The sequence below is a fragment of the Crinia signifera genome, chromosome 1 (genome assembly GCF_055691185.1).
Source record: "Crinia signifera chromosome 1, ASM5569118v1, whole genome shotgun sequence".
NCBI classification, from domain to species: Eukaryota; Metazoa; Chordata; class Amphibia; order Anura; family Myobatrachidae; genus Crinia; species Crinia signifera.
The window spans coordinates 70,337,594-70,361,656 of record NC_139217.1 but is presented as its reverse complement, the minus strand read 5'-3'; the positions used below and the strand labels follow the sequence as shown (position 1 = coordinate 70,361,656).

The 24,063-nt window shown below is 42.6% G+C and overlaps 1 protein-coding gene across 2 annotated transcripts in view; it reads left to right on the top strand.

Moving 5' to 3' along the window:
• Positions 1-17,307, top strand: part of LOC146038827 (cytosolic beta-glucosidase-like) — a 70,506-nt gene extending 53,199 nt beyond the window's left edge. Inside the window, exons 4-5 of one of the 2 annotated variants that reach the window (XM_083161403.1) lie at positions 5,632-5,755; positions 16,859-17,307. In XM_083161403.1, coding sequence (XP_083017529.1) covers positions 5,632-5,755; positions 16,859-17,058 — 324 coding nt within the window. In that variant the 3' untranslated portion in view covers positions 17,059-17,307. The remainder of the gene's footprint in view (positions 1-5,631; positions 5,756-16,858) is intronic. The other variant, XM_083161402.1, reaches the window with a different exon arrangement.
• Positions 17,308-24,063: the final 6,756 nt, after the last annotated feature.

The following is a 24,063-nucleotide window of genomic DNA, read 5'->3' as shown; positions in this document are numbered from 1 at the left end:
AGTGATATTTTCTATATCTATTACACTAGGGGGCACCCTTGTTTAATTTTGTTATATTTGTTGCTCTGTCAACAATACTCTGAGCATGCATTAGTGACATCATCACAGACGTTCAGTGAGGGCAAACTGTTGGTGCCATCCTAGTGGGCGTGTCTGTGACCGCAGTACCCAGTTTATGTGAGCAAGTGCCGTTTACGGATAAACATCATCAGCTAAACAACAGCAGGGACAAAAGTTTAAAATGAGTGCCAGAGACGTAAGGGCATTGAGGATGATTGTGGCCAAGAATAAGGAGAAATCTGCTGCCTAAGTGACCGCTGAGTTGAATTCCCGTTTTCCACACCCTGTGTTTACAAGAACAGTGAGGAGGGAATTCCACAAGTATGTGGGCAAGCTGCATTTGCCAAACCACTGGTAAACCTGGCAAATGCCAAGAAGCAAAGAAAGTGTGTAACAATCATTAATCAATGACTGCAAGCTATGAAAGACTGTCATTTGGATGGATTAATTGATCGTCGCCCTGTTCCCAACCACATGACGAGCTTACATGTGGAGAACACCTAGAGTGTATTGTGGAGGGTCAGTGATGATTTGGGTAGCCCCATTATACCATGTACGGTTCAGCGACTTCCAAGGAATATGTAGACATTTTGGTGGACTGGGTAAATCTCATGGTGCAGATACTTTTTTCAGCAGATCAGGTCTGGTACCAGGATGATCAGGAACAAATTTATGCAGAATGTGTCATCCACAGATGGTTTTCTAAGCAGAGGCAGAACTCTGGGAAGCAATGGAGTCATTGGCCGCCGGGCTCCTGCTCCCAAGGGGGCACTTCTACTTTAAAGCAATTAATTGAAATCCATTGATATTGTTTCTGTGGTTGATTCCCCCTCCTAACAGGACCATAGAGGTTACATTTTCTTTATTTTAAACATAATACACATAACATACATAGACACATGCAAAAATATATTTATATAAGGTGGTATGTGTCTGTGGGGAACGGGGGGGGGGGGGGGGGGGGGGCAGCAATACAGGTTGAGTATCCCGTATCCAAAATGCTCGGGACCAGGAGAATTTTGGATAACGGATTATTCCGTATTTCGGAATTTTTTAATATTTCAATGATGTATTTTAAAGTATCTTGCATTTATGCTGTATAAACATATCAAACACATAAAATGCACACAAATATATTTTATTTGTTCAAAAAACAAGGTTTCAAAACATGAAACAAAGTTTGTGTACAATCTCAGATATTGAATTTGAATGCCAAGCAATCATTTTCTTGCACATATATAGTGCCAGTTACATATCATGTCCTCAGTAGTGCTGTTACAGATGTCCCCAGTGAGTTTTTAGCATATATATATATATATATATATATATATATATATATATATCTTCACAGATATTGCTATAAGGATTCTGACAAGGATATTGCTAGAAGCACATTCTTCACAATTATTCGGTGCGCATAATCTTATTCTCTTGAAGGATTGTACATATAATTGTGTTTTCTCACACTAAAGGTGCGAGAGTTTACCACTCACTGGCCACACACACACACACACACACACACACACACACGGGGCTAGATATACAGTATGTATAGAGATGATAATGATGGCTGGCACAGGAGGTTTTAGGCAGTGTATTAGTGTTGCATAAGGTTCAGAAGATGACATTAGCGCAGGGACAAAGTTACTATGTATAGTGTAAGAAATAGGTTGTCATGCACTGTCACTTTCCCCAAGTCATGAAGTCCATCTTTATTATTTCATCATAATACATTCCATTATGTAACGTGATTATTTGCCCAATAGATGACATTGTTCCAGAAGTGTGTGTTTGAAATTGTGAAGAATGCTGCTGCCACTAAATTAAAATACAGATGAGAATGCAGAATAATTTGTAGGCAAAAGCAATCAAAGTAATTTAAAGGTTATGGGCCAGATGTACTAAGCTTCAAAAGTGATAAAATGGAGAGTGATAAACAACCAACCAATCAGCTCCTGTCTGACATTTTTCAAACACTTGTCAACACTTGTGACATGGCAGGTAGGAGCTGATTGGCTGGCTGTTTATCACTCTCCATTTTATCACTTTTGAAGCTTAGTGCATCTGTCCCTATACATTTTAATGGCTCACTACAGGGACAATCATTAATCACTGCCAGGGCTCTAAGGTCCTTTTATTTGACACATTACAAATGAAGCAAAGCTTAGATAATGGGATGTTATGTGCTAAGTTCTCCCAATGTCCAGGTCACCATTTGGGTATTGTATGCCAAACTGTGCACTACCACACATCACCTGAGCACACCCACAGACACCACCAAATATCACCAGGCACACACATTACCTTGTTTCACACTTATGACCTTATTCTGGTGCAAATTGGCACGGGCAGGGGGCGTGGTTAGGTGGGCCGGGGGATGCGGCCATGGGAATGCCCAGCGTTTCATGTGTGTTCCCATAAAAAACGCTGTGCGTTCCCATGGTAGTCACCCAGTGACGTGGGTGCTGGGGGGCGGGCAGCTGACATCACCGGATGTCAGCTGCCGCCATGTTCTCCTCAAGAACACATGCAAAACACCTGAGAGTGTCTTAGTTTTGCGTGTACCTACCACATAAATTAATGGCAGTGGACCATCGAATGACGTGGTTATGGCCCTGTCTGCTACGAACGGATGTTTATGCAATAAATCCATTTGCAGCTGTGTGGACGAATTCAGGCTGCGAATGAGGGGGCGTAGCATATGCGAACGGCGGGTGGGCTAAAAAGGACACGCAGCGCTGCGAAACTCACAGCGTGTCAACCAGAGTAACCCCATTAGCCACGCCATCACATGTTATTTAAGCACTGACAAACACTACTTCAAATTAGGTGGCACACAGTCACCCCTGCGTATTACCTAAGCACATGGGGTAAATTCACTAAAGTTTCTAAAAGTGAAAAGTGGGTTTGTTGCCCATAGCAACCAATCAGATTCTGTCTATCATTTTACAGGATGCAATAGAGAAAGGATAGCTAGATTGGTTGGCATGGGCAACAGATCCGCTTTTCACTTTTAGAAATGTACTCCATAGACACCACCACATGCTCTCCAATTATTACCACATATAAACTGGGTACCTAATACTTTAATACATCCACACACCATCACATAAGCATTTCTAGTCACTTGCTGGTCACATGCAGAAATATAGTCGCACCAGTATTTTGCTGCCATCACAAACTCACCTGCAGATGTGTACCCATACATGAAGCCTGTACGCAATAATGAGGCAAATCTACTGCTAGGGTAGCCCTATGGCTGCGCAGGCTGTTTGCGTCAGTAGGGGTGCCATGATTCTCTGCATACATGATCGCAACTGAAGGCAGATAGAACCCCGAAAACGACCATGACACGTCTACATTTTTGCTGCCACCCCCCATTACCTCCCCCAAATGGTCACTTCCTGCAGTCAAATCCTCACTGCGAGCTGCATCGCAAAGGTACCTTGGCCCATGCACAGTGCGATCGTGGCTCATGCACAGTCTAACGATAATCACTTAGTTGCAGGAACATCGGCGATGCTTACAAACATGAATTAGGCCCTATGTAAGCAAACAATATATTCAAGCACAATAATTATTGTAAACAGAGTACGGTTTAGAGTATAATGTAGCAGCCGGTGTCACGTCTCCTGCATGCATTACTTATCCGAGCTGCATCACAGGACAACTTATCGGATCATCACCGACAACATCAGCTGGGTCTGGCAGCTGCAAGACCTATAGAAAGGCCAGGAAATCTCTGTCGGTGATCCTGTTCTCATCCCTTCCCCACATGTCTGTAATTCACCAACCTTTGGAGAAACCACCTGCTCTATGCCCCCCACCCCCACCCCCCTCCTTTATCGGTGATCGACAGTCTGGTGCTGCAGTGTGACTGAAAACAAGGTTACAGGAGAAATACTCTGTTTCTACCACCATCATGTATGCCAAAGGAAGTAGACAGGCAGACGAGAGCCCTTGATCTGAAAATAGATAGTGTAATGGATCTACTGTCTGGAGGTGTCTGGGGTAATGTTATTATGAACTAGCGCAAGTTTTGTGATTCCCAGGGTCCTAATTATAGTCCTCTGTTAAATAGGAAAGCAGTAAAGAATGTAATGTGAAAGTGCATTAGTCCTGTTATTCAGATAGTCACCACCTAGTGCTGGCTCTGGTGGTCTGTTCCAGACACAAACCGGAACTTGTAGGTGCAGACGAGCGTTTCATCCTGAAATTGGCTTGATCATTTTGTGCCCATATAGGGGACTCTTTACACAGCACGTTTTCTCATTGCACAGGCCAATTATATACAGTGTGAGTTGACTTCCACCATCTTTTCATCTGTCTCTCCTACTTCAATCTCAGCATATTTTTCCCCTATTCATCCTTTCTCTCTAAATGCTTCATTCTATCCTTCCCGTCGTCCCTTGTTCTCTCGTATCTGCCTCCTGTAACTCCCTTTATTTCTCCAATCTTCCCCCTATCCTTCCATCTCTTTCTCCCATCTCTTTATTTCTCCCATCTCTTCTGCACAAACCATTCATTATTATATAATAGACACCTCGAACACATACTGTACAAAGCCCTAGACAAATACAAATATGTAGTCATGCAACTAATTATGAATGCCCTAGACCGGCCACACAAAATCACACAAAAAAAATACCTATTTATCCACTGGATAACAATGGAAAAATTCTCACCGTACCATACTGAATAGTTTTAACTTTAACAATGTTAAGCCATTTGGTTAGAATTTATGATTGATTACTGAAGTGACACAAAGGGCAGAATTAAATGAGAAAAATGACGACGTGCAGTGAATCCTGTTTAGGATTCGCTGCACATTCGCCACTGCCCGCCGCGTTCCGGAGCCTCGCCGGCTCCAGTATTCAACGAGTCAGGGGCTCGCTGCCCCTGACCGGCGAATTTTAACTCCTGCGGCGGATGCCGCAGGGAGCCTGAGGACAGCGGCAGGCAGGGAGATGGAAGTCTCCCTGCCTGCCCCAGAAGTTTGTGGGGGGGGAGGTGGGCTCCCCGGGTGCCAGGCAGCACAGGCTGCCCCCCGGGAGAGCCAGCAGGGAAGCAGATATTCACTGCACCCGATCGTGCATATGGTAATGATCGGGTGCAGTGAATATATGAATATCTAATGAGCGGCTCGGCTCCGGCCCCCTGCTGGCTGCTCGTGTAAAAAAAAAATATATATATACATATATATTTTTTTAATTAAATATATATTCATGTGCTTACAGCACATGAATAAAAATAGCATGCCCCTCCTCAGAATAAAATTCCTGATTTTTTGACACCAAATGTAAAAAACAAAACAAACTTTATTTTAAAAGTTCACATTCCACTTCACCATAAAAAGATAGCGATTGCTACTCGGTGAATCATGGCGGAAAAAACCTTGAAATGTATTCGCCATCTGGTCGTTGAATAGGGTGATTCAGCGTTTTAGTCAAAAATTCGCCGTACAGCACGAAAATAGCACAAAATCGCCAGAAAACATGGCGAATTAGGCTCATTGAATACGGCCCAAAGTATCTATTCATTATTCATTGTGGTATATATTTATTTTCCTAGGACACATTTGGTAACCCAGATATTTACATCACTGAAAATGGATTTGCTCAGAGTGACCCTCCGCTACTCCAGGACATACACCGATGGGGATATTTTAAAGAAACACTATCTGAAGTTTTAAAGGGTAAGGTTTCTTCTAGCAATGCATTTTTGTTGTTATCATAGTTCTACATAATTAACCTAATTTACAGTTCATCTGCGCAACTTCTACTCAGAACTCTTTTTTTCTGCAACACAAGTTCTCCTCTAGTTGTCCCATGGACTGGTGGAAGCGGGAACATGGGGCCTAGATTCTAGTTGATTTGCACAGGGGAGCAATGTTTTTGGACTGCGCATGCGCATACTCATGTATGCGCATGTGAAGGCTCAGTTTGCACGCGGGGCTGGCGGCGAGGGGTAGCACCTATGGGGGAACACCCAACGTTTCATGGGCTTCGCATGAAAATGCTGGGCATTCCCATGCTAATGCAGCCGCGACACGGGTGCTGGGGGGACGGGCAGCTGTTGTCAGCGGATGTCAGCACTTTCCAGTACAAGGGCGCCGCAGATCTAAGGTCAGCAGCAGAGGCTGACTCAGATCTGCGAGCTCTTGCAAATTTTTTCGTTCGTTGGGGACCATCGAATGATTTTGCCCCTAAACGCAAGGCTACAAATTGATGTTTATGCAAAACATCTATTCGCATGTGTGTGGGGAAATCGGATAGTATGGGGTGGGGGGGTGGTTTAGATACCCGGGTCAGTCAGAATGACCTCCATGATCTCAAAGTCCAACCTGTTAACTTTTTAGAATCAACCCTTTCTGTACACAAATCATTCCTGTGATCCTCCCAAAATACTGCTTGGTTTGGCATTATATAAGACTTGAATGAATCAAGAGAGTGAATGGACATCCCTTTCTAGCACTGCAAATATGGACTTTTGGGCATAGACAAACTCAAAAACAACCCTAGACATCAGTGGATCAACATGTCAGCTGTACTTGTGTTCTACTCAAAGCACAAAGGAAATGTCCTTGAAAGATCTCTGCTTAAGTGGTTAGGCTGAAGCGTTTGATGTATTGCAGTGATTCACCTCACCTCCAGGATTAATATGGGTTAATGAGCACCTCCTATGTTGTGTGAATAACATTGGGCGAACATCACTATATTTAGCGAAACATCTCTCGGATTATATGGAGACAAATAATGCTTGGTGCACTCCTGTTTTCAATCATTTGGTCCTTGACCTCCAAAACAACTTTGACTGTATTAAGTGATAATGTTACAGCATTTTTGGCAATGATGCCTGAGATGTGCTTATGATAAGGCACTAGGTTTTGGTTGCAGAAGATATAAAGAGCTATTGAAAAATGGGTTTGTTCTAAAACTTTTGACCAGTAATGTACATAGAAGAAATCAAAGTCAATTTATAGGAAAACAAAAGAACATGCATTCAACTCCACACAAAGCTCTTAATGATAAGGCAAAGACAATACAAGTGTCCTATGGGTGTAACTAATATTTTAGCTTAGATGAACTACACATGATTATCTGTGGCTATTGTTTTCTACAAGAGGCAGTAACTACACAAATATCTATTAACACCTTTCTCCTCCAGCCCTCCGCAACCCTTCTCGGCCGCCTACAATAGAGTACAACCAGGTGGTCCAAGGTAGACTCGATGGTGTGATTCATGATGAATCACATCATTGCAGCCTCACCAACCTCTGGCTTGTTCAGCATTGTATAGTGGGGGGAGGAGGCGGAGCCACGATGATGTGATCATGATGTCACACTCCTAGAGCAGCCCTCATTCCTGCTGGCAATGCCCCATATGTACCTACCTTCTTGGAGGAGGGACACCAAAGTAGGTGAGAACAATATATGTTGTTGCCCTTTTGGTTTATGGTACCAGTTACTGTGACCAAGCGTCCTCCTCCATGCTTGACCGTTAATGTCACAGGTGTTTATTTATAAGCAAAGGAACCTATAGGTCCCAGCACTACATAATGACTGTATAAGGTCAAAGATATTTATGAATGAAAAATGAAATGTGATATTCAACATACTGTATAATGAAAGCAGCTGCAGCACCCTGGAAATGTGTTTGCGGACACTCACTAAAATACCTTTCTAACAAGAAAAGTGAACAGAAGAAATGCAGTAGAATTCTTCTGCACTTTTATTTACAAGTAGCCAGTTCCGGGCATACTGGAGAAAAGGAAAGGTGGGCAACCCTCCTGGATAACGGCATGGCAGCATTCATTTCCTGTGATTCGCGGCTTGTCAGGGGCAGGGCCAAAGATGCAACTCATGTAATTTAGCTCGCCCCCTCCTCGAAGACTCGCAAATTGCGAGATTTGCTGTACTGGGGGGTGGGGCTTGATGACGTCTACATCAGGTCCCGCCCCCCGAACCGAAGTGCTGCTGACAGTCTCCTCTGCTGGCAGCGAGTGAAACTATATCTCTTTCACATTACAGAAACACAGTGGCAACCACACATACAGAAATACAGAGTCAATCACAAGGTAGCAGACTAGCTTTTGAAGCTTTTGCTTTGAGCGGGCTTAGCTAGTACCGTATATATCCTATATACTGTGTAAGTGTACAGCTCTCTGAAGAAATTGATGTGTTTTTCAGTTACCAGTGGTAAATAATACAATGGGAAGAGTTTTAGTCATAATTATATCATAAAATGGAGAATTATTGGTACTTGTGAGTTATCCGGGCGTCCGATTTTTTGATTGTATGCCTTAAGTTAAGGCATACAATCAGATGCGATGCGATATCGCATCGCATCGCATCGCATGCGACCATCGGATGCGATGACCCGATTTTTCCATAGGAATCAATGTTAAAATGATTCCTATGGAAAAAGGGGTCCTTTTCATACCCCTACTATCCAAGTGGGCATGGAGTTGGATATAAACCTGTGGCGAGCGTAGCGAGCCACCGAGCCCGAAGCGTGGCGAGCGAAGCGAGCCCCGCGAGGGGACGGTATTCTGTGTCCCCTCGCGGGGCTCGCTACGCTCGCCACGCTTCGGGCTCGGTGGCTCGCTACGCTCGCCACAGGTTTATATCCAACTCCATGCCCACTTGGATAGTAGGGGTATGAAAAGGACCCTTTTTCCCATTGAATTCCATGTTAAAATGGACTCAGTCCATTTTAACATTGATTCCTATGGAAAAATCGGGTCATCGCATCGCATCCGATGGTCGCATGCGATGCGATGCGATGTCCCGATCCGACCCGATTTAAAAATCGGACGCCCGGATAACTCACAAGTACCGAATTATTTATATAAATAAATAATTCTCCATTTTATGATCTAATTATGACATGGGGATCTGTAAATTCTTTGTTGTGGAGCGACAAGTCCCAGCATGCTTCACCATCCTGCAGTACCACAGTTTGCCTATATCTTGAATTGAGATTACTTTCCATTTTATACACTTATGCATTATTATTATTATTATTATTATTACCTTTTAATTGTGCTGTGATATGAACAGTCAATGTAGTGATAGCATATAAATAGTGATATAGTTATCTTGCAGCATTCATGTTGTGTACTTACGGCCTCCAGAGGGCAGTGTTCTGCCGTCTCTCACATGCTCAAGTCTATTTAAATTGCAAAAATTAAACGTTTTTGAGATTCCAACAAAACTCCCCTAACTTCGAGATGCTAAGCATGTACACCTGTTCAAAAGTTGTTCTAGGAAACAGAGATTAAGTTGATATGAAAAATGTCTTCACTTAAACAAAAAGCTTTTCCAGAACTTTATGCTCATTAACATATCCAATGTATATAAATGACTGTAATAAATGCGGGGATAAAAGCTCTTCTTCACGCAACAAAGCCATCTTTGTTCTAACCTAAAGCCCATCTCTCATAGAATCCTTTTAAAGCCGCTAGATGCATGGAATCCACAGCACGGGCTGCGGCTGCAATCTTACACAAACACACGTTCCTTCTGTCTGTGGAGGGACGAGACCATCTCGCGGAGACATTTGAAGCTGTACGAATGTGCTGAGTCACTAGAAGCATTGCTACTCACTGCTGAGTTACAATGTAATAACTTCAAAATTTGGGGAATTGGAATTACTGTCAGAGGATGATTTAGCTCGTGCAGGGGAGGGGTAGGAAACGCTACTACTGTGATTCAGTTCAAAGGTTTGTACATTTTCTTAGTTACCCAATAGCCCTTTGTAAATATGATCAAATAGATCTTAAAATGTCTTGGTTTAAGCTGAATTTTGTTTATCACTGAAGTGCAGCATAGAAAGTAATGACTTCCAGTGCCTGCTTATGGGTACAGGACATCCTAAGCAGTGGCGTAAGTTCGCCCTAGTTGCCCGGAAGCAAATATATATTGGTGCCCCCCCCCCTTTCTATATCTATCTATCTATCGAACACACATATATTTCAGAACTCAGCCACAGAAGTGATATTGTCTGATTTAACTGATTTAAACTCGCAGGGGAAGAGAGGTGCCGCTTTGGGAGCAGGAGCCCGGCGGCAGATGACTCCATTGCCTCCCAGAGTTCTGCCTCTGATACTAAGCGTATATATTCATAGCACCCCTGTAATGCTGAGAAACACAGAAATGGGGGTTGATGAATCAAGCAGTGAAAAGAGTGGATTAGTGGACAAGTGGCAAAGTGTCTCTTAGCTACAATCATTTATCAAGTATATTGTATGAAATGATAACTATAAGGTAATTGGTTGCTAAGGGCATCTTCTCCACTGGTCGAGTTCAATGCACCCCACGGTTTCTATTAATGCTCAAGAAATTGATGTTTATCTGCTACCTGGTCTGCTGGCTTCGCATACTGTTGCTTTGTTATTTTACCTGTCCAGGGTGCCTACATGGAACGAAGAGGACCGATCTTCACCGGAGGCCTTGGTAAGTGTAATTTCCTTGCACAGGTACGTTGGATTCTACTGGAGAAGGGGAGAGGCCAGCTGTGGAGCAATAGGTGAGTATCATGTGGGAATGACTGTAGAGTAAAATAAACTTTGACTTTTCTTATGTGTATTCTTTAACTATTTGTTATGTTGTAGAACTACAAGACCCAGCGGGTCCGCATGCTGGGACTTGTGGTTCTCCAAGACTTGTAGTTCCACGACATACCACAATAGTTTATAATATTTGTACACTGAAATCAGCCCAATGCCCTGGGGCACCGGGGGCACTCCCCCAGGGTCCCTGCCTGGACTGTCAGGGGGATTAATGGAACAAGTATAAATAGTTTCCCCTGGCTGTGGCATTACCCTGATGGCTGTTTGGGCCTGGTGTTGGTTTTCAAAAATGCGGGGGAACCCTACTCATTTTGTCCCCCATATTTTGGGAACCAGGACCGGCCCTTGAGCCTGGTGCTGGTTTTAAAAATTACGGGGAACCCCTATGTTTTTTGGCCCCTGAATTTCTAAAACCAGGACCGGCTCTTTGAGCCCGGGCTGGTTATAATCGTGAGGGGATACCCCACACCGTTTTTATTTATTTATTTTTTATACACTGAAGCTTGCATGGCTCTTACTGATCCATGCAGGATGACGATTCGTATTTGTATTTGGCGTCCTTATGTATGGCCGCCAAATATGAACATGAATAGAAAAAAATATGTCCATCTACGCCATTGGAAAATACGAATCCCATAAATAGGGCAGATTAGTAAATATGCCCTATTTACAAGTCGTATTTTCCGGAAAATACGGCCGCTGCTGGTCGTGTGCAGTGGTGTCCGGCATCAGCCGTATTTGTATTTATTAGTACATTTCCACCTTTGTTGTTATTTCTGCCAGACTGAGAAAGTCACTTTAAATATCTGATTACTTCTCTTGTCCACTTGTGAGGTCACCCTGCAATGTTGTTATTCTTTTGAATATTAAGAGCAGACAGTCTTGGTTATATCCTATGTGTAAATGAACATTAAATAGCATAGAAAAAATGAGGGCTCTTGGCCCTTTAAGACTCTAGCTAGCAGTATATCTAGCATTTCCCCACTGTAAGAAACCACATTGTGGTCCTTTATGAAATGCTCTTTCACCTTGTTGTTTAATAGTTTGTTTAGGGTGTCCTCTCATCTCTAATGACTCTGCACTCTTATAGATAGGGAGAACGAGTAGCTACATTAAAACCCTTTTTCTGGGCTTCCTTTAATATTTTAAAGTTGGATGCACTTGCCCTAAGTAAAGTTTTTATACTCCTCCCACATTTAAGTTTTTGAAGTATCAGCCTACAATGATCTACACATTCTTAGCTGCCAGCTGCAACCTGCACTCCTTTGGTATAACCTAATTTAAGCACCACAGCTACTGTATGAATAAATAGTTATACATTGGCTAATGGTCCAACCATCTGCACTAACAGGGCATCTTGTATTGAATGGTTTTGCCCATGACCGGGGGCTCTGTTTTGCTTCCAGGGTTTCCTTTAGGCAAATCAATCATCTGCTATTTCTCTTTCCTAGTAGAAACAGAAAATAGTAGAAACAGAAAATATGCACAAGACCGGTGGAGAGGATGCCGGCAGTCAGAAGACTGACCATGGCATCCCGACAATCAGAATCCCAACAGGTGCTGGAGAAGTACACTTATCCTACACCCATACAACTAACGCTCCTATCCCTTACAGCCAAATCCTAACCCTCCATGTTAGTGCCTCCCCTCAGTATTGCTGATCCCTCTCACCCTATAGCCTAATCCTAACTTCCCTCCATAAACTTAACCCCCCAGTGCCAAACCATACCTGCCCCCCCCCCCCCCCCACTCACTCACACATGCACACATACAGCCTAATGTTAAGAGCTAAGATATTTATCACCATGTGCCAGCTGCCAGGATCTCCAGTTATACCAGGATTCTGGCGCCAGGGTTTTGTACGCCGGTAGACCTTTAGTAAATATGCCCTACGACATCTAATTGATTATGATTAATGATTGCTGATGTATTAATGCCCAAGATGTATCAAGCACCTTCTTTGAGCAGTGCCCCTAGCATCATATTGTACCGTGTAATTGGGTCCTCCTCCTTCTCTGCGGCACCGTTTTTCTAGTAATACTGTATTTACAGCCCGATTCTGACCTGTTCGCTAGGCTGCGTGTAATCGCCACTCCTGTGTTCTTGGGGGATGTTTTTATGGGGATGCCCATAAAACACTGTGCGTTCCCCAGCCTGGCGCTCCCTGCAGTGAACAGACCGGTGAGCCGTTCGCTCCCGGGGTTTCCGCATGCAAATCGGTCTGAATCAGCTGCCTACAGATGGAGCCACTCTCATCTGAGCTGCTCCCGGCACGCCGATCATTAGCCCGCACCAGCGAATGTGGCGCACGTACGTCGGAGACGCTCACACGCCCCATTCTCGGCAATGGACAGCTCACCAGCCGCCAGCAGCCACAAACTGATATCTGGTGGCAACAGGTAGAGCGACTCCATCTGTATTTTGATTATGAATGCGCACAAGAGAGAGAGGTTCTGGCCCAAAGAATGAAGTTCCAGATATACCTGCTGTGTTTTATATTTAAGTCAAGCTTAATAGCAAATGTCTTTTTAGCTTTACAAATATAAAAATACATTGTGCTTATTACTTTTTTGAGTCTATATGAGATATGCCTGCCATAAATCTTGTACATTTGCTAATGTTACACACAATACGGGTACAAATACCCTATTTTTAAGTCATTATAGGCCCCATTGTGTTGCAGTGAATGTTTTTTTTTTTTTAAGTTGGGGTTCTGCAACATGTTGAAATGTTCTGAGGAAAGTGTCTGTAGTGAGACGCATTGAGAATGGTATGATACGTCTTGACTGTTCAATCCTCCTCCTTTCTTCTTAATACAGTCTTCAGGTAAGAGTGAATGTTCTTGAAACTTGAGAAGAGAAGTGCTTATCACATTTGTTCCAGTTTTCTTGGATCCACAGTCATTCCATTCTGTCTGTTATCTTAAAATTCCACTCAGTTTTAAGGAGAAGTTGAACACACAAAGGTTGCTTTTTACTTTACTTTCCCTGCTTCAGTGCTTCATAAATCATATTGGCATATCACGCTATTACATTTCTTTGCCTTTTTTTTTATTTTCAGTTCCTTTGGATGGATTATAAAAAAGTTCTTCTTCGATGTGTGTTTTTTTTTTTTTTTCTACGGTACTTGAAAAATGCACAGTGTTTGTATTTTTAGTTTGTCTTTTGTATAAACATTTTCACTTCAAAGTAATGCACGGTAAAGTTGCAGCCACATCAAGAAACATCCAATTTATGCCGAAGAACAGATGCTGGCTCAGGGGTTAATCTTGGTACTTGAATAACTTGCACAATTTCAACCTTACAGTATATGTCTGTGTGTTGTTGTTTTTTTAATTTTTATTTAAAGAATGGAATCGCCGTAAGCGATTGTGAATTCCCCCTCAGTAAGGGCATGGAATGGGCTTGAATTTGCAAATTGGGATTTAAAACAAACATAAGTCTCAAATGCAGCCTCCTGAATGGGTCAAAGGATGGAATCGCTGGCGATAGATCCTCCCTGCAGTCTTAATGCTCTTCCATTCCCATTTATCTCAAAAGTGATACTGCTTATATGCAGTGTCACAATCGGCGGTAAACGGATAGTAAGTCACTGCCACTGATAACCTCTGGAAGGGTGTGGATCATCTGTGGGCGGCTGCTGTCCAATCATTGTACTTCACTATCACAGCCGCTGTCCAATCATTGCACTTCACCATGAATTTTAACATTACATTATAGTTTACATGTATTGTATGATGTGTCCTCTTGCGTCTATTCTCAGTAAGTGCACGGGGAGGTGCCTGGCTCGAGTGAGTTGACTGGTCCCGTGCAACTACTCTAGAACCGGGGATTTTTTTTTATTGACGGAAGCCTGTCTTAGTCACTTATATGAAGTAAAAGGAGACTGCTGATTAATTTGATATGCAACACATGTATATCTGGGTGGTCCTGAGTCTGTAAAAAAAAAAAAATCCATGGGTGCTGCATGGTGGCCCTTCTTGTGCAGATTCAGAGACTCAGCCGCACACAAAAATACAAGTGCGAGTATAATATTAATCAGCAGTGTCTGCTGGTGCTTCCTGGACATGTCGTTGCGACTGACCCTAGCAGAGTCTCACGGAGCTAGTGCACTGAGAGGGGCTGTTTGGCATGACTTAGACTTGATTGTTGTTAGCACTGGTAGGGTAAGCTTGCCTGCACTGTGACAGTCAAAGGCAGGGAATCTCTAAAAACCGAATGCCACTAAGATCAGTTTAGAGTGCCATGCCTAGCATTAGCAATGAGAAATGGTTGACGGTCCCCACAAACTACCTAATTTACCAACCCTTTCACATGCTAGAGGTTAAGCAAGCATAATCCGGTGGAAAATGTGAACATTCACATTGGTTGCCCTTAGCAACATGCCATTTGAAATATACAGTAGGTGACATATACATGATTTAAAGCAATAATCACTACATAAGCACACCACTATACTGGTGTTTATTGTAGTTTTTGTAAAAAATGTACAAATGTACTTACCAAGTAGCGGGCATGGTGTGCTCCTGGATGCAGTCCCAAAGGCCAGAGTGACGGCAGTTCCCGGGGTAGCCTGCAACCACACTGAGAATTTTCAGGTTGGCATCACATACAACCTGCTTGAGGGAGTGACGCCCACGCCTATTGACATAGACGTACCCTCTCATCTGCAGTGCCCAAAACCCAATGTGGGTGCAGTCTGTGTCTCCCAGCACATTAGGAAATAATGAGAGTTGATGGATGCCACCTTCCGGTCCTGCCACTCGGACTCAGAACGTGGGAATATGATATATGTGCGTTACAGCTTCTTGAAGGCATATAACACCTGAGTTAAATGCTTAGAGAAAGTGGCTTGTGACACCCCCAATGACCATGAGGTCACAGACTGAGTGGAGTTTGTGGCAAATAAGTGGACGGCACACATCATTTTTGCAGCCCAGACACCACATAGTTGGCAGCCCCAAAAGGCTCCAAATCAATTCTCACCTGCTCATATAAGTTTATCAGGTTATTTTGGTTCATTCGAAACATCCCCACCACCTGTTGATCAGAGAGGGAGTCCAGGTACACCCTTGCACGGTACCTAAGTGAAGCACGAAGTGCTTGGGGGACCTGGATCTGGTGCGCAGCTTGCTCCCTCCTCCTGCGCAGCTCCTCCAAACAGGCAATATCCCAAATGACCAGCTCTGCTCCAGACAGCAAAAATTCCATCTCTCGAACCCTCACATGTGCCCTTGATGATGTTGGGGTATATGTAGAGGAGTTTCTGATTACAGTAGGGGAAACTTGTGTAAAATGTAACCATTTCCGGCGGTATAGACGGCCAGGCCGGCACGTGACAGCCTGATAGCGAAAATATGGTTGCAGCATCCTCTACTTGGCCTAAATCCACCGTGTTGTTCTTTGCAGTTGACTCATCACAAAAAAAATTAAAGGTCATTGTTTTCCTTTAACTCAGGGTCCAAGTTTTCAGGTTAGGGGCAATTTAATAGGTGCTTAATGTGGGGTATTCAATGCCGCAGCGAGCGGCCGGCGAGGGGGTTAAACAGCGAGGATTGCAGAAAACCAGCGATCCTCGCTGTTTAACCCCCGCGCCGGCCGCTCGCTCTATTCAACGTACTGGGGAAATCCTCGCCGTCACAGGACGGCGAGAATTCCCCAAAACAGCGAGACCCGCGGTTAATGCAGAAAACTCGCAGTTTTTAGCCGCGGGTCTCGCTGATTCTGGAGCCGCATCCGCCAATTCCCCCTCGCTCAAAAAACGGAGCGAGGGGGAATTGGCGGATGCGGAGGCTGTGTTGAATGCTGTCAGGGTGAGTGGTGACAGCGAGCAGGAAGCTCTGCTCGCTGTCACCACTCGCAAACAGCATTGAATACCTGCCAAAGTGTTCGTGCCAACTTTCAAGCTTGCCGCTCATTGATTTAATATGTTGGCCATTTAGATCTTTGACGTTTATGGTAGAGGTTCTAAATTTTCCACTGCAGCTGCGTAATATGCTGCACAGCAGCCGTGAATCATGCTTTCTAACGGACTCTTCCATTTCTTGGGCTTTTCCATTACAACTACAAGGTTTTGTCTGTTCAGTTTGGAGTGACTGTAGCAAAGCTGTATGAGGACATATCTGTAGTATCTTTCTATTGCTGAATTAATTATTTCTGTGAATTACTGTATACAATGAAAAGTGCATTTACAATCTCTAACACTCTGCTTTCTGTCTTTTGGTAGCCATCAAATTGGATGGGGTGAATGTCAAAGGTTACTTTGCTTGGTCCCTGCTTGACAACTTTGAGTGGGCTTCTGGCTACAGTGTCCGGTTTGGATTGTTCCATGTGGATTTTGACCAGCCAAATCTTCCAAGAACTCCGTACTTTTCAGCAACTGAGTATGCCAAAGTGGTAAAAGGAAATGAATTGATTTATAAATAGAAAGCGTCCCAACAACCTCAAACTGCTAATTTGTTTTAATTCAACACAGATGATTTAAAAATACATTTGTAATAGGAAATAAAGGGAACCGCACTGTAACATGTAGACTACATTCTTTTTTTAAGCTTCGAAAGGGTTCTATTTTCAGAAAAATATTTTCAGAGAATGTTCTCACATGTTCATGATAAAATGCGGCATGAAAAATAAAGCACTCTGAAATGACTTAATCTTAATGCCGGTGCGTGTGTGTGTCTGCCATTCATAATAGCCGCCGTCGGATCTCTGGAACACAGCAAGATTAAGATCTTGATGCCTGCAGTATTTTCAAAGGAGTTTTCCCTATCGTTGTGTTCCATTCAGTTTTCATTCGTGTTCATGATGTCATCATACTGACAACCGAATGCTTTCAATATAGGACAGAAGCCAAGAGCTGTTTATAGATTGTGGAGCCCTTTCCATTTTTGATAGACACCAATACTAATGGTATGTTCATAGTAACTGGTATGTTCATTGTTTGAGTCATATACTGGCGTAACTATATACTAATATCAGCACATTCACACACATCATTGCAACAAGCCTGAAACACTTCCTAACCCAATCATAAGGGATGACTTCATTCTCAGGGCTGTATTCAATCCCAGCCGCTATTCCCGGTGGGGTAATAGAGGCCTTTGCCTATTCGATGCTGCCGTTACAGACATTATTGAAGGCAGATTCTGCCAAAACAGATCTGACTTTAAAACAAGTCGGATCTGTTTTGTCGGAAACGGCCACGGATTGTCGAATACACAGCCATATTTGGACAATCTGTATCCATTTCCCCCCCAATTCTCAGACTTTGTGAAACTCGACAGTCGGTATATTGAATCCCAACTGTCGCATTCCTGTCAGAAGGAATGGAATACAGCCCGGAGTTTGACTGTCGAGACGTCCCGACAGTCGGAATCCGGGATTGAATACCTCCCTCATTGGCTAATACTTGCTAGCCACTGCTAACCCTTTGTGTTCATGTCTGTATTTATCTTCTTGTGTTACTATCCAGTGCTGTGGATCACTGTGATGCCTTATCAATCAGCTACATTAATAGTAGTACAACTTTTATATAGCTCTTATCCATATTGCACATATATTATTTATTAATAATATCCTTTTTTTATATGGCACCACATGGGAGTATAAAACACATAAGGGGCAGAGCTTACATTCTAAAGGGGAGGGGAGTAATAACTATCTGAGTAATAGCGGTATATAATATTGTATCACCTGGGATCAGGGCTGGGCACAGTATTTTATTTTTTTATTTGTTATATATTTATATATTGATCCCATTGCAGTTATATATATATTGCAGAGACACGGTGGAGTAGTTACGTTCCTCTTCAAAAGGCATTTACCAATGTGCATAATTTAGCTTAATGTCATGATTTCCTCTCTGTAGACCTCCAATGTGGTAGAATCTGCACTGACAAAATGGAATGGGGAGTTTTTCCCTCAATGCCAAGTACTTCCCATGCACAGCTTGGTTGTGTTAGCCTTAGCCGGTGCAGTTAATTTCAGTATTTTTCTATTTCTTATTGATTTGCAGTAAGCTTCGATTATTGGGAAAATAAATATTACATTTTAATAAGGGGCTATATTGTATAAGAATTTAAATATTGGGGCTGAATAATTAATTCGGTACTTGTGTATTATCACGGTGCCCGATTTCATCTAAATCGCATACAACATTGCATCCGATTTATCGGCCGATTTGCGGCCGATTTTTTGGACGTTTTGATCTGCGATGCGATTTTGCTTCTGATTTTCAGCCATTTCCTGCTGATTTGCATGTTATTCCATCCTTGCACACCCCCAGGTACTATGCGATGGTATGCGATGTGATTTTCGGGAAAATGCCCCTGATTGTACAATTAAATAACGCATAGCAACGCATGCCAGCAAGTGGCATGCGATGCGATGTGATTCGCAATGTTAAATGCACCCCCACTATCAACGCCAACCCAAAGCGTGTCGAGCGCAGCGGTACGCTTCCTCCGACCTTTTCATACCCCCACTATCCACGTCGGCGTGGAGTTGATTTTAGATAGTGTGGCGAGGGGACGCGGATTACTTTACATGTATTCCGAGGGGCTCGCTGCGCTCGCCACGCTTCGGGCTCGCCACACTATCTAAAATCAACTTCACGCCGACGTGGATAGTGGGGGTATGAAAAGGTCGAAAGGACGCGTAGCGCCGCCCCTCGCGGGCTCGCTGCGCTCGCCACGCTTCGGGTTGGCGTTGATAGTGGGGGTGGTGTTTACAATGGGGGTGCATTTAACATTGTAAGCACCCATCAGGGTGATTGTACAATTACAAATCGAATCGCTTCACATGCATCGCATGGCATGCATCACATGCCACTATATTGCATGCAATGCACTGCGATGGAAATCGGGGGTGTGCAAGGTGTGCAATGATGGAACAGCATGCAAATCGGCCGGAAAGAGTGAAGAAAATCGGCCGCAAAATCGCATCCGATTTTTGCATGCGATTTGCGCCCGATTTTGTGGGCGCCGTGATAATACACAAGTACCATTAATTCATGATGGGGCAACACTTTTCAATTCCCTATACATGGGGCCTACATTATGAAATAATAAGTGTTGCCCCATCATAACTAAATTGATATTTTCCTCATAATAAAATTAGTAAATATTATTCCCACCTTAAAATAATGTTAAAGTTATTGCCCTTTTAATGTAATCTTGTTTTTATTGTGTCACCAATATTAGGTTTATACTATGGCCATATAGCTTTTCTGGCACTTTTTTTAATTGGAGACAACCAATTGGAGTAGTGATACAGTATATATAGATCACATAAAAAAGCCGTACATTTTGGCAGTCGAAAAAACATTTGAAATAAAGTTAGCGTGCCAGTAGAGAGCGGGTAAGTATACTAACCTGACCTCTGTCGGGATTCCCTCCTTTGGTATGCCAGTGTCTATATTCTGAAAGATGACATCCTGACGTGGGTCATTCGGATGAAACCCTTAAATATATCTGCACAAATCAACACAGAAAATAGGCCGAATGTCCAATGATCATACCTGGGAAGAAAAATTAAGAGAAAAAGGAAAGGAAAAAAAAAGATCAAAAGAAAATTAAGAGAAAGTATGGAAGAATGGGGGGGGGGGGGGCGGCGGGGTGGAGGGGGACAGTGCCAAGTCAACAGATTTCAGGAGTTGAGAGTGTCTGAGTATGGAACCATAGATTATGCCTTATTTAGCAGTCAAGTTATTTTGTAAGCCGGTAATATAATTATGGAAGCCTTATAGTAAATTTAAGCCACAAATCAAAGTTGGGCAGTAATCTTTACAATTCTAAGCTACACAATAAGGGACTTAGCAGGTTTTGGAGATGCTAGGGAGTGGGGTATTCAGTAAGGCCAGCTTCGGCTCCAAGGTAAATCCAGTGTTGAGGGCCTGATTAACCGCTTAACCACGGTTCCAGAAGAGGCTTTTTTTTTTCTCCTAGCGGTGGGGGTTGTGACCAAATTACCAATGTTTTTGCCATTCGGAAGTCACCACACATCACCTTCACTGCTGAATAGTAAATTAAGCTTTTTGGAATTGAAATCCGCCGTTGACGGTTGGTAGTTTGAAATCTAATTGTTGGTAAATTTACCCCTGAAGGTTTAATAAATAAAATGGTGCAATTTGCTGTCACCCACAGCAAACCAATCAAAACATTTGCATTCAGTTTGTAAACCTGGCTAGAATGATGACAGATAAAAGCCCTAATACCTGCTTATATTGATGCCGACTTATGTATCGGCTTGCTGTAATGCAGGCATGCTGAGTTCTGAAGGAAATGACCATCTGCACCACTTAGTTGTGTAAAGCCAGATTTTCCTGCCAAAGATTTATAATACAAAGGACAGTCTAATAATTAGTGCCATAAATTAGTGCTGCCATGAGGTTAAAATAATACAAACAACAGCCCCTGCAGTATTCCAATTAATTTAATTTTAATTACGCATATTACCATTTGAGAACAAACTAGATTACATTTGAGGGTTAACAAAACCGGATTTGATGCCTTGGAGATGAAAGCGTAAATTGTTAATTGTAGATAAAACTACTTCTACAGGAGGACACATAAATCTGTAAGGTCATCTTTATACTACAGGAGGTTTTTCTTTTATTGCAGAAAAGATTTAAAAAGCTATTAAAAAATAATATAACATTAAATAAACATACCATTAAATGAAAATGAAAATGTCCTACTGCGTTAACTTCCAAATGAAGAACAATGTATACTTACAGAGGGAAAGATACTGTACATTATAAGATACCACCACCCGGAGTCTGGTCAATACTGGTTATTACTCCAGAACAATATAAGGAACATGAATGTTAATTAATTTTGCTGTACAGTATGTTGCATCTGCCGTTAATTTGTCAATGTCTCAGAAATTAATTTTATCTCCAGTGTTAGGGCTTAATAAATAGTCCCAATCTTAAAATAACCCTTACTCCAATGATGTTGTTGCCAGACTTAAGATGTGTATAAATCGGAGATTTATTGAATGATATCGCTCACTCTGACCCTTCTGAACGATAGCTTGTATATTATCGCCCAGTGTGTACGCAATGAATGACGAACGATGTGCACTCCTGTCATTTGTACATGCCGGTCAATTTTGAGTATAGTGTCGATGAATGCATGTACATAGTGGGAATAGGATTGCTTAGTGTGAAGCCTCAATAACGTTCGCCAGTTCAAGGTTATATACCTGACAATAACACTCATGGAGCTAATTCTCAAGTGTGTATAAGCCTTCAGGGATTGATAAAAAGATCCCACAATCTGTTGCGTAACCCTGGGAGCGATGATCAGTGTCAAATGTAGTCTAACTGAATTGTCCCCCAAAAGTTTGTAGTAAACTATGACGGACAATAGAAAGTGTGTATTTGGGAGAATGAATAAAAGCAGTAAAGTGTAAAAATGTATAAAAAGTGAGGTCACAAAGAACATCACAAATAAATGTGAGAGGATATTTAAAAGGCAGATTATGGATGCAAATGGAAAATTGGGTGTTGCACAATTATCAGCAGCTGGCACGGGGTAGTCACTCCCCAAATTATATAAGTTCAGAAAAAAGGGGTATGTGCCAGCACTGGCTGAATGATTTGAAAGAAATCCAGCAGCATACATCAAAATCGTGGATCGGTAATATTCTTATTCAATATTTACCCAGATGGAATGCTGTGACTTCTTATACATTAAACAGCAATTGTTATCATATTGTATATGTAGTAGCATCTATAATACAAATTGAGATGCACATTGTGGTATCTTTCATTCAGAATTAATGTTTCATATGTTTTTTATTAGTAATTAAAATGTTGAATGTTTAATCAACCGTCTTGCAGATCAGTCAGCTAGCGCTGGCACATACCCCTTTTTTATTTTTCAGATGATGGATGCATGTGACTTAAGCAGCTCATTGGGGAGTGGTCCATGCATTGAATAATTTAAGTGCAAGGTAAGAGGACTCACAGAAGCATGTATGTACTGTCGTATCTATAATGGGTGCAGTATATGCCATGCACTTATTTTTTCACAATACTCACCCCAAGTATCCTGCGTCATACATGTGCTTGTACAATTAAAAATCGCATCACATCGCATGCCATTTGCTGGAATGTGATGCTATGCGATATTTCATTGTACAAGCACTCCTGTTAATGTAACGGGAATATCGCATCGCATGCATCCCATACCACTAAATACGGTATGCGATGGGCGCCGTGCTAGGAAACAAGTACCTTCTTTACTTATCACTAAATATCTCCCATCTCAACCGGAGTGGTTGAGAAGGGAGATATTTTGTGATAAGTAAAGAAGGTACTTGTTTCCTAGCACGGCGCCCATCGCATACCGTATTTAGTGGTATGGGATGCATGCGATGCGATATTCCCGTTACATTAACAGGAGTGCTTGTACAATGAAAAATCGCATAGCATCACATTCCAGCAAATGGCATGCGGATGCTCTGCACAAGATCTGTGTCTCTCGTCTGCACGGATCACCAGCTCCAATTCACTATTACAGGACTTTCACTGGGCTGCTCCCATCCTATCTCCCACCCTTCCACGCACAATAAGACTCTCCACTAGCCTCCAAACTTTCCAGCGTTCCCTGAAAACTCACCTCTTCAGGCAAGCCTATCATATTTCAGTTCCATACACATAACCCTCTGGGGCACTTATGTATTACATACCTTCCCTTCTGGACCTACAACCTATGCTATTACTGGTGCCTGTCCTTGTGTTTCCCTAGTATGTCCCTAAAGATTGTAAACTTTCAGCAGGGCCCTCTCACTTCCAAGTCTGTCTGTTGTTACCCAGTTTGTTTTATCTCTGTTTACAATTGTAAAATGCAACGGAATCTGCAGTGCTATATAAGAAACTGTAAATAAATAAATTGTGGGGGTGTGTCTTGCTCCATCCAAAGGGCGTGTCTAGTTCCATATATGGAGAGATTGTGAAAAGAGATTGTGACCATGGCACCTAGAAGCGTGGCACCTAGAGGAATCTTTTAAAATGACTTATATTCAAATGTAGACGAGCCCCAAAGCAGTTAGTAAGAGCTACTATACTTGCTAAAGAAAAGTCACTGATTAGTGTCAGGGATTGTTCATCTATTGTGTTTTATACGTGGTTCCATATAAATGGGCACAAGACCTGAAGGTAGCCATAGGGATCATTGTGTTTTATCACCAATGCTGGGAAATGGCGCTGATGATTCAATGTAAATGTATCTATCTCTCGTTCCTTTTTTTCCCAAAAATGTAACAGCTATATAATGTAGGCTAGGTGAATTGAGGGAGATTGCTAGACTAATGAGGGAGATTGCTGCTATTTCAGGGAGTCTCCTGCAGAATACAGGAGGGTACACAACTATGCCCCAGCTTCTCGCAGGCCTTTACATTAACCCCTGGAGTGTATTTGTTTAA